Consider the following 11,540-nt stretch of genomic DNA (forward strand, 5'->3'; position numbering starts at 1 on the left):
TAAAAGTTCACTGCATTTATTTAGCTGAAGGGCGACATACATTAATTCATTTGCCTCACATTTCCGACTTAAAAATATAACGTACACTAAATTATTCACAGATCTGATATATACAACACACGCACATCCACGCAATGATGAGATCCTTAAATGTAAAAAATGAAAATAATCATACAGTACAAACAAATAGTATTATTGCTATTGTGAGAAAAATAGTGGAAAGACATGTTATAAAATTAAACAAAATGGCTGTCCATTTTCTAATGGATGTCCTCCACTTAACAATTGTGCGATATATTGCTATCGCACCGTCAGTTGGTGGTTATTCTAAAGTACGAGACAATGCGCTGTATTTCAATTTGGAATTCCGAAATCATCGCCAACGCCTCACTTCTCGCGGTAGCCTAATTTCAGAGACCATGACCCAATTAGCCCTTCCCGCTTTTATTCACAAACCATGACGTATAGTTAACCCATGAAAACAAATGTACAAAAATTAACTGACATACTGAAAATAGTAAACCCTGCACCAATTTTAAACCTATTTATTGCACTGTAGATAACACACAATTTATTAAATTAAGGAATGATACTTCTAAAACATGTATGAATCTATAGATCCCTTCAACTTTACTCTGACTAAAGGTAGCTTCTGTAATGTTTGTGCAAAGTGAGACAGGACAGACAGGACAGGTATATACATGTCATGTAGCAGTGTTTTGTTATTCATTCTTATACCAGTATGAAAATCACTGTACATCACGTTCACATATAAATTAATCACTTTGTACATCACAACATATAAAGCTATAACACATTCCGATTTCAATTTTTTTTCCTGAAAGAAAAAGACACAATATCACAGTTTGTCACCCCTCACCCCCACCCCCCAATAGTCAGTGATGGAAATTGGGGCTGCACCGTGTGTACCCGATTGGTGAGCCATCGTTTGTTTGAATAGTCCTTCACATCCGGTTCCTGAAACCTATTTCCATTACTGACAATGTAATTATTTTGCGACAGTTAATTATACTGCAACAGTTAATTGTACTGGAACAATGAATGAATGAATGACTGAATGAATGTTTAACGACAACCCCAGCACGATGTACTGGAACAGTTCTCCAATATGCCCCATTTGAAATGTGGTCCCTGTTTAACAGCAGTTGATCTGATCTTCATTTTGTACACGTGGCGAATGAATCAGATTCCGTTTCATGGCATCTCTGTTTCTCTTTGCATATGACGTAGTAGTGTGCGCTCAGTGTCTTAAAACGTGTGCATATGATACTATGGATACATTTGCATACGTTTTAAGTACAAGTCTTTCATATTTAAAATGCGAAAACGACAGGAATGTTCTTAACGACGTCTCAGTACATTATTTAATCAGTAGCCATTAGGTGTTTAACAAAATGTAAAGTGCTATTTAAGTGTAACCCCCCAAACCTCCCCCCCTCAAAAAAACAACAACAACCGCACCCGAAAAAGCAGACATCCTCCTTCATGGCAACTTCGTCAGTACATTACATCACAGGAGTGTTTGTTGGGGTTCTTACCCCTCCCCGAATTTCCAAGTACCTCCAAAATCTAATGTTTAAAGGATGAATACAAACAAAAGAAAGTTTTTGTGGGAAAGATTCAATATCTTAGTCGGCTGCGTCGTTTCTGGTGACGACTGCCTATACACAATGCGTCATCCTGTTCTTTGGAATACCATATAGGTGCCCATTTTCACTGAGCACCCCTTTCTTAGAAAACATCTAGCATCAACCATTGATTCTCTTAACCATAGTCTTCTCTGACTGTACGCACGACTAGTAAATACATAGTATGTATGCTTCATTCAGCTGGCTGTCCAGTCTTAATACAACCTCCATCATGTAACACGACTAGCTGTCGTAGAACGTCATTTCAGCTGTCGAGTCTTTACACAGCGTCAATACAACATGACTAGCTGTCTCACAGGAATTTACAATCAACACTTCTTCCTCAACTGATGGTGAAGTCCTCCTTCTCCAGAATGTGCTTGATGGCGAACTCCACGTCTGCCACGAACCGCTGAGGTTTCGACAGGTCCGGGTCGTGATCGATGTCTCTGTGGCCGTGGTAGACCGTCTTGTCTTCGTTGTGATTCATGTCTTCGGCCGTTTCTGTGTTGTCATTCTCCGTGTGCTGGTACACGCCGGTTCCGACCAGTAGCGCGTGACACTGTTCTACCGTCTGCTCGTGTAGGTCCGGGTGATCCGGGATAATTCTAGACTTCGGAAGACCGGATGATGCGCGGTTGTTGACGTTTCCGTTTCGGTAGTTGTCCCACACGTTCCGAAGGTACCGGTTGTAGAGATTTGCACCATAGATATCCACGTTTGGGTTGTCACTGAATAAATGAAGATAAATTCATCTTAATTTGCGTCAGAAACTTTAAACTTATTATTATTATGTCATACTGAGAATATATAGCTATATATTTTTTTTTTAATTAAAAAACCCCTCTCAGTCATACGATTTTCCGCATTATTGTTGTTCGTTAATATCAATTTCAACCGAGATTGCCCATCGTTGTTTAAGTATTCATTACCAAAGAAAATATAGACCAACAATGATATTGTTTACCTCGTGGTATACAGTCTTTTGAAGACTCCCACGAGTTATATATCTAACAAAATTGTTTATTTCACTGGTTTGGAAACCCTTTAAAACTAACTCATCTAAAAAAAACAATTTTAAAATAATCTCCAGTTTTGAAATCAAAGATAGGCCTAGTCGTTTTCCAATAATAATTAATTTAAAAGTTTTTATATGCAATAAAATAGTCAGATTTGATCGGAAAGTCTTAACCGGCCTCGGTGACGTAGTGGTTAAGCCATCGGACTACAGCCTGGTAGGTACATGGTTCGCAGCCTGGTACCGGCTCCAAGCCAGGCTAAATGGGTAGGTGTAAGGCCACTACACCCTCTTCTCTCTCACTAACCACTAACCAATTAAGAACTAACCCACTATTCTGGACAGACAGCCCAGATAGCTGAGGTGTGTGTGCCCAGGACAGTGTGCTTTAACCGTAATTGAATATAAGCACGAAAATAAGTTGAAATGGAATGGAAAGTCTTATTCAATAAAACAGGGTCTTCGGGTTGATTAGATTACCCAATCAGTCTTTTAATTGGTTTGTGAAATCTTACCCAATCAAATAGAGTCTTTTAATGGGTTTGAGAAATCTTACCCAATCAAATAGAGTCTTTTAATGGGTTTGTGAAATCTTACCCAATCAAATAGAGTCTTTTAATGGGTTTGTGAAAGCCCATCTCTTTGGCCATTGTGCTGATGGTATGGTCAGCGAAGCGGAACGTCAGTTCACATGGTTTGCCCACAAGGTTACTGTACTCCAGTTCATTGCCAGTGATTTTCTAGAAAAATTCAACAACATGAACAACTTGATTTTGATGCCCATATAATGAACAGAAAACAAGGCTGGATGTGTGGACTTTGTAATTAAAATTTGATATACAACGTGAGCTTGAAAAAAATTCATTAAAGTGTTTAGTATATTGTTTGTTCATGTTTTTCTATCTATATAGTTGTCAAGTCACATTTGTTTATCTCATACACAGTGCAATTTAATATATAAAGTTTCAAGTTTAGTACTTTTGATTTCAATTAAGCATTCATTAAGTCATAAACATAATATTTTGGTTAAAAAACAATTTAATATACAAATGTAGTTCAGGAGATATGTTATGTTATAGAATACGTTTTAATATTAAAATACACTATGCAGGTTTTGTTTGGTAATAATAATCAATATATACATGTATATATATATATATGTATATGTATATGTATGTATATATATGTATATATATGTATATATATGTATATATATATATATATATATATAGTAATGTTTTTATTTTTACCTTATATAATGCTTCTAAGCAGACAAGAAATGCACCGTGGCCAAGCCTGGAATGAACAGTAATTGTTTAGATTTAAGAACAGAGTTATCTATTATTATACATGTCATATTGATATTGATAAAGTTATGAAAAAATCAATCAATTATTTCAATTCAGTTTAACATACACAAGTATTGGAAAACAAATTCAAGAAGTGTCATTGTACAACATCGTATTATTTCAAAAGGGTTTTATAACCTCGCTTGTAACTTCACTACACCAACTTTCATTTGATACTAAACAACTAGTCATTAACCTCTAGCCAAGATAACTAATGTTTGTGCCCATGTCAACGTCCTTGAACCGTAACTGCCCATGGCAGCCATCTTGAACAATAATTGGATGAAGCAAGTCAAAATGACATGATAATTCTTTAGGATTATGTTTAATTGACAGTTGTAGCAGGAGACTTAATATAATATCAAACAACTCATAGCGAATATACAAGTCATGAATAGTGGAAGCAGGGAGGGTGTGCAACATATAAAAGAGACACATACAGTATTGACAAGTTGGTCGAGCTGTTGGTGCTCTCATGCACCTGACAGCGCTCGCGGTCTTTTCTCCTACCCACCCCAATACTGTCCTGGACGGAGCGGTCTTTTCTCCTACCCACCCCAATACTGTCCTGGACGGAGCGGTCTTTTCTCCTACCCACCCCAATACTGTCCTGGACGGAGGAGCCGGCGTAAGTGGACACCTGCACCCATGACAGGCGTGCACTACAACATTAAGCCCTATAACCTAACCTGACCTGACAAGTACCTGACCAACATGCATTATCTGTATGGCAATCTTCCCCACAAATACAGACCAAGGTAGTACATGCACCCCCACACACTCCCATTAAAAAACAACAGAAGAAAGAAATCCATTGTATTTGATAAAAACCGGATTTTTCAAAGGCAATTTGAATTAATTTTAGGGATGCACACCCAAGTACCATCCCCTGGATCTGCACCTGGTTACAACCTTACCTTGGCATGCATGCTTCTGCCATGAACTGCAGATCCATGTTACAGGCAATGAGCGGAAGCTGGTTGACCGTTTTCTGATCTTTAGGCGCCTCCACTGGTTTTCCTTCGGTGAGGAGCAGGTCGAGGAGTACCTGTAGATTGGACTCCCACTTGACCGGTTCAGCCAGCAGCAAGATAGCTGGAATAGGAATAAATTATGTTGTACAAGAAGAAGAAATTTGGTTTGTTTAACGACACCACTAGAGCAGCACATTGATTAATTAATCATCGGCTACTGGATGTCAAACATTTTGTAATTCTGACTCAACAGGAAACCCGCTACATTTTCCCAATGCAGCAAGGGATCTTTCCCACAGACAGGAAAGCACATACCACGGCCTTTGTCCAGTTATGGTGCACTGGTTGGAACGAGAAAAAGCCAATCAGTTGAACGGATTCACTAAGGTGGTTCGATCCTACGACGCAAGCACCTCAAGCAACTGAGCTAAATCCCGCCCAAATTATGTTGTACAATTCGACGATATTTGATAAAAAGAAGAAATATTTAAAATAATTTCTTCATTAGCAAGATGGCTGGAATGGGAATAAATTCCATTGTACAATTCGATAATATTTAAAAAAATAAACATTTAAAATAATTTCTTCATTAGTGAAATGGCTGAAATGATAATAAATACCATTCTACAACATGATATTTAAATATTTAAAATATTTCTTCATTAGCAAGATGGCTAAATTAGTATTAAATCCAACTATACTCACTGATATGGCTGCAATAGCATACTGTTGGTTTTATTACTTGAAATATCACGTGCATTTAATTTAAAAGTCTGCCTATTAACGAGATTATTGGAACTAATTGTATAGAGTGTTTTTAAAACAAAGAAAGGGAAGCAACTAATAAGTATTATTCTAAAAATAGGTTTGACAAGTTGTTTCCCATATACTGCACCCATAACATTTACTAATGCAGAATCCCCCCCCCCCCAAAAAAAAAAAAAAGTTTTAGAGGAAGGAAGGAAATGTTTTATTTAACGACGCACTCAACACATTTTATTTACAGTTTTATGGCGTCAGACCACACGGATATATAGAGGAGAGGAGAGGAGAGGAGAGGAAACGCTGTCGCCATTTCATGGGCTACTCTTTTCGATTAGCAGTAAGGGATCTTTTATATGCAATCTAATTAAAATTAGCTCCACTATTACATGTGGATCTAAAGACAGCCAGTTGGAGCTCATGTCCACCAATCAAAACCTTACTTGCAGAATCCTGCCAGTGATTTAAAAATAATTTGAAAACATTCGGAATTATCCTGAGGGTATACGACATGTTTCGTGTGAATTACGAATGCCTTAAAACATGTTTTATTTTATAAAATAAATAATTTGTAATGTAAAACTGAAGACTGATTTAGTTTTTTTTTAATTTTATAAATAAATAAATAATTTTTAATGTAAAATTGAAGACTGATAACCCACCCCGTACGTATTGGTATGGTTCGCTGTACTGCGGCCACTAAAATAGACTCGCCCGATATTTTTAGAATTTGTATGCTCCCAAATAACATTATAAAAGGCGAAGTGTGATTGGTCAATATTTAAATTATTATTTATAGACGAAATGTTACCTGGACATTGGGGACTACGCAGTGTTGTTAGTTTTAAATCACTGGCAGGATTCTGCAAGTAAGATTTTGATTGGTGGACATGAGCTCCAACTGGCTGTCTTTAGATCCACATGTAATAGTGGAGCTAATTTTAATTAGATTGTTTTATATGCACCATCCAACAGACAGGATAGTACATGCCACGCCCTTAATACACCAGTCATGGTGCACTGGCTGGAACGAGAAATAGCCCAATGGCCCACCGACAGGGATCGATCCTAAACCGACCGCACGCGAAGCGAGAGCTTTACCATTGGGTTACGTCCCGCCCCTTTAAATTTTAGAGGCGTCACCTTTTTAATTGATAGGTGTGCAAGGCACAATCTTGTCCCAGTTTTCGGGGGTAGGGAGGGGGAGCAGTGCTCGTGACTCCGCTTCCGACGCCTATGTTGGCTTATCTTTTTCTATTTTTAATACATCGAAAGAAATAGCAACTGACTGAAAAAAAATGTACCTTCTATTTGTGGGAAATCCGGATTCTCCGTGTAACAACCAGAAGCCTAAACCAAAAATAGAAATACACACATATATAATTTAAATATCAAAATATCTGATGATGTTATTACTAAATAATGAATACGTAACACTGACGATTCTGGATTTAAAAGTCCTACAAAAAAATCTCCAGCTGATACATTTATTTTTGTCAGACTATCGTAAAATCATACACTTAAATTATCTATGAGCCAACATTCAGAAACCACCTGTCCTTGAGAGACAGTTCAGGTTCACGAGCTGTATTTCCAAGACAAAGTAGAAACAGATATAATTTTTAAAATGTGTGTTTACGCCATATTAATTGCTTACATAGATTACTGTTCATTAATAATCGGACTTTAATTAGTATAGATATTAATGTGGATAACATAGTTACATAGTGATTGTACTAACCACACGCCTCCTGTTTTCGTGGTCCACCATGTCCAACAATGGGTAAGCTTTGGTTACGTCATCAAGTGTGCAGAGATTGGTGAATCCGAGTCTACACAACCATTAAGGAACAAAACATTTTGCATACAGCATACACAAAGTTATCATTTACTGATGGATGACACGGTTATTAGGATGAAATAAAAAAGAAAATGGATGATATGCTGCTCCTAGGGGAGAATCCTATGAGACTGGAGGAAACGAGATTGGAGGAAAGGACTGGTGTCAGAAAATAAGGTTATATTCACTTTCTGACTGTGCGACAGATTTCCTATCGTACCATCACTTGATGGCCACACACCATGCGATGAAACCATCATGCTAATGCTGGATTTCAAACTTCGAATTCTGAAATCATCTCAAATCGCACATCGTAAGGGCCTAACCATGGCTCAAAATATTCTATGCCCCAAAGAACCAGAAACCATCCCTTTAATAAACTTCAAAATAAACTTGAATACGTTATAAAGCACAAGGATACTCTGCGGCGATCTCCAGTCTGTGTTCTTGTCCAATCACCAACGTGTGTTTCTGGTGGACGTCGTTCAGCAGCTTGGCGGGAGTTGGCGCGTGAATCACCATCTCTGGCGTTACCTTAATGACAAACGTTAAGAGCCCGATCAATATTTTTACTTACATTTCAAATGTAGAAATTGAAATAAATTATCTACGCACCATCAACTCTTGTTCGTTAATGCCATCTGAATTTCTGTAATATCGAATTACGTTTAAAGATAGGTTTCCACTTCCCAGTTTAAGTAAACTATATCATATTTCACATTAGTCTAATGAATTAGAACGTCGCAGTTTGAGAATTAGAACGCCGTAATTTAAGAAATAGCTAACGCAAACTTTTGACAGTTCAAAAAATTAAGTATAATCATCTAAAGACGTTTCTGAACATTACATGACTACATTGTGAGCAAAAATAAATTCAAAACAACCCCCAAAACCTCTAAAATTAATGACTAGTAAACAATTTACATAAAATTATACCACTGACAACAAAAAACATCTTACCTTTAGGTTAAACCAGCTTCCTATCTGTGCCGCTTTCTCGTAACTCCGATTGCAAGAATTGGTGACGAAAGCGCACGGCACGCGCAGCTTCCCGGTAACCGGATCCTTCAGCTTCTCGAAGGCTCTCTTGGCAGGTTCTAGAGGGGTGCTTCCTCTGGCTAGCACACCGTCCACGTCGAATAAAATACCGAACTCAGGATGCTGAAAAACGAATTCATCAATTTGATAATTTGTGATTATTGAAAGAAGCATGTTGACATCAGATTGTGGTTCCAGCGTCTTGCCTTGAGGCTCATATATAGACTGTTGCGTTTTCGGCATATATACAATATACGATTATTTCGTTGAGGCTGGCTGCGTGCGTTTTTTAGCCGCACAAATCGCACACATCCAGTCTTGACGCTCTCATTGAAACTAATGTATTTCGAATTGTTTAAATCTGGGCCGCACGCACGCACCGCACCCAATCTATATAAGCTTTAAGGTAAGAAACAGAAGAAATGTTTGACGAGACACTCCCGAGTATGAACAAAAATATCAACTATTGGGTTACCAAAATAAAAGACTGAACCAAATATATACAAAAATAAAATAATATAAACTCTGAAATGAAGATAATTATTATTCCAAATTTAATGTTTTTCGATTACCCGCCATAAATTAATTATACATCTATTGTTGGACATCAGAAATATTTATAGGAATATACAAAAAGATACTAATTGTTTTCTGACACTGAAATTAGTATTGACGTTCGTAACATATTGATTTTTTTAAATTATATATAATTATCACAAGCAACTACATTTGTATTAATTAAAGGACTTAAGTATAATACGTATGCACCGTTAATCACCACCGTGAACTCGAATTAATATTAATTATTCACGTACGACAGGTCAATTCGTGCCCGATTTAGTTCGTCCTCGGATGTTTTCTATATACATGTACGCTGCAGTTTTATACCTTAACGTCCCCATGTCATTTCATACCCATTATGATATTATGTTCGTGGAATTGTGTATAACTTGGCCAGTTTATCAAATTGCTTAGTTGTATCCCGAGGGTTCAAACATGCTTAGCAGGCGCGTGCGTGTGTGGTGTGTATGTCTATGTGTATGTGTGTGTGCGTGTGTGGTGTGTATGTCTATGTGTATGTGTGCGTGTGTGGTGTGTATGTGTTTGTGTAGGAAGCATGTCTCGACCTCATTAGTCATAATTAACGTTACTAGGAATTCACATAAATTTATTATAACATCAAGGGTAGCCATCTCCGTAAACAAACACCCAGTTTTAACAAAAACACTAATGTTAATGGTCAATGCCCCCCCCCCCCCCCTTACATTTTAACATTTAAATTGTTATTAAATTTATTTTTATGTTTGTGTATTATAATAGGTTTTCTTTACAAGTAGGTTGTTTTAAACGAGTCCCATGATTCTAGTTCAGTAATAACCAGAAATTGTAGATTTGTGTTTGCATTAAGGCGCGATTCCACGGGGAGGGTGCTGAGAGTGCGTCACCTCCCTAGATTCGAGGTGCCTCGAAAAATCCAGTGTTTAGCAAAGGCATGCAATGATGTCTTGGTCAGCTTGACATTTCTGTGGAGAATAACCAGGTAGATAATATATGCTAGTGTACTTTTGAATACTGTGGATGCCCGTCTTTAACGTCGCTAGAAAAAAAACCTGCATCCTCCACTGAACCACTACTGCATTATCAAACTACTACGGCAGCAGCAGCAGCATTAACACCAATTAATAAATTAATAATGACCACCGACTACTATCACTAATGAGTTTATGCGTCATGGAATCCCCATCTGTACAGTTACGTAAGAACACAGGTCACGACCTGTTGACAATTTCACCCACCTTGCTAGGTGAAAATAGTCCCGATCTGAATCGATAATGCAAAGGTTTTCTTGAATTTAGACCCTTCAGGAAATACTTAATAAACATGACCCAGTAACACCAATAAGCACAAACTCCAAATGCCTTCCGTAAACGAAAACAACCACACTAGGTTGCCAATGAATGGGGGATTTACAGCGGTTAACCAGTCACGTGATATTTGTTTACCTACGTCACATCCAGCTGAGAAGCACATGGCAAAATACTACAGCAATGGTATACTACACTTTTGATCGTCGCGTAGTTTTTGATAAACATATACACAAACACATAGTGCATAGTATTTATAATTATATAAGTACAGGTACTTATTAGTCTATTATTAAATGACGAATGAAACTATTTGCAGGAACAACTGGTAAATTGCTTTTGCATTTAGAAAAGGTACTCACGTCAATATCGATGTCTCCACTGACATCAGAATTGTCTGGAAAAAATGAAAATAAAATAAGAAATTTATATGTATTAAACACATCTTTTCTTTTATACTATAAAACAGAGAAAAAATATAATTTAAATGCATAATATACAAATATAATAAAACTATCAAATGTATAGTAATCTAATCGCAAACAAATGAAAAATAAAAAATAAAAATAAAATACAGTTAGCGACTTACCGGTAGAATACCCATCATCTCTAACCGGGCTCAGTGTTATTCTCATCTTGAATTGTAATATTATTTCTATTTCTTACACAAATCAGTTTCAACGGTAAAATTTTGCGATAATTCTGCATCGTAGTGAATAACGGGACTTTTTATACTTGCATGCACATTTTGTTTACTGCGGGTTTACGTGAAGCGTTCACTTCCGATTGGTCGAAATCAGGGTCAGCATGGTCGGGATCTTTTTGTTATCACGCGTATCTGTCCTGCGATTCGTGTTAACTCGGTGAATGGCCTTGTTTGATAAGTTGCCCGCGTCGTGATCTAGATACCGAGTTTGTAACCCGGTAATGGGAGCTGCAGAAATGTTTGTGATATATACTTATTGCTGCTGATCACGTTCGCATGCTGACGTTACGTGAAAACAACGCCCTGGCTGGTTATGTTACTATAGATGCTACTGCTTTG

At 37.3% G+C, this 11,540-nt stretch overlaps 1 protein-coding gene across 1 annotated transcript; it reads right to left on the reverse strand.

Annotated features, from left to right (window-relative positions):
* LOC121369051 (haloacid dehalogenase-like hydrolase domain-containing 5) lies at positions 1 to 11,207 on the reverse strand. Its single transcript, XM_041493873.1, has 10 exons — positions 11,085 to 11,207; positions 10,858 to 10,892; positions 8,553 to 8,753; positions 8,014 to 8,126; positions 7,494 to 7,584; positions 7,057 to 7,102; positions 4,934 to 5,111; positions 3,918 to 3,963; positions 3,265 to 3,407; positions 1 to 2,380 (listed from the first exon to the last, which is right to left on the reverse strand). Exons 1-10 carry the CDS (start codon positions 11,128 to 11,130, stop codon positions 1,993 to 1,995), a joined length of 1,287 nt encoding a protein of 428 aa, XP_041349807.1. The 5' UTR covers positions 11,131 to 11,207; the 3' UTR covers positions 1 to 1,992.
* Between the last annotated feature and the right edge of the window lie 333 nt (positions 11,208 to 11,540).

This window comes from Gigantopelta aegis, chromosome 3 (assembly GCF_016097555.1).
Source record: "Gigantopelta aegis isolate Gae_Host chromosome 3, Gae_host_genome, whole genome shotgun sequence".
Taxonomy (NCBI): Eukaryota; Metazoa; Mollusca; class Gastropoda; order Neomphalida; family Peltospiridae; genus Gigantopelta; species Gigantopelta aegis.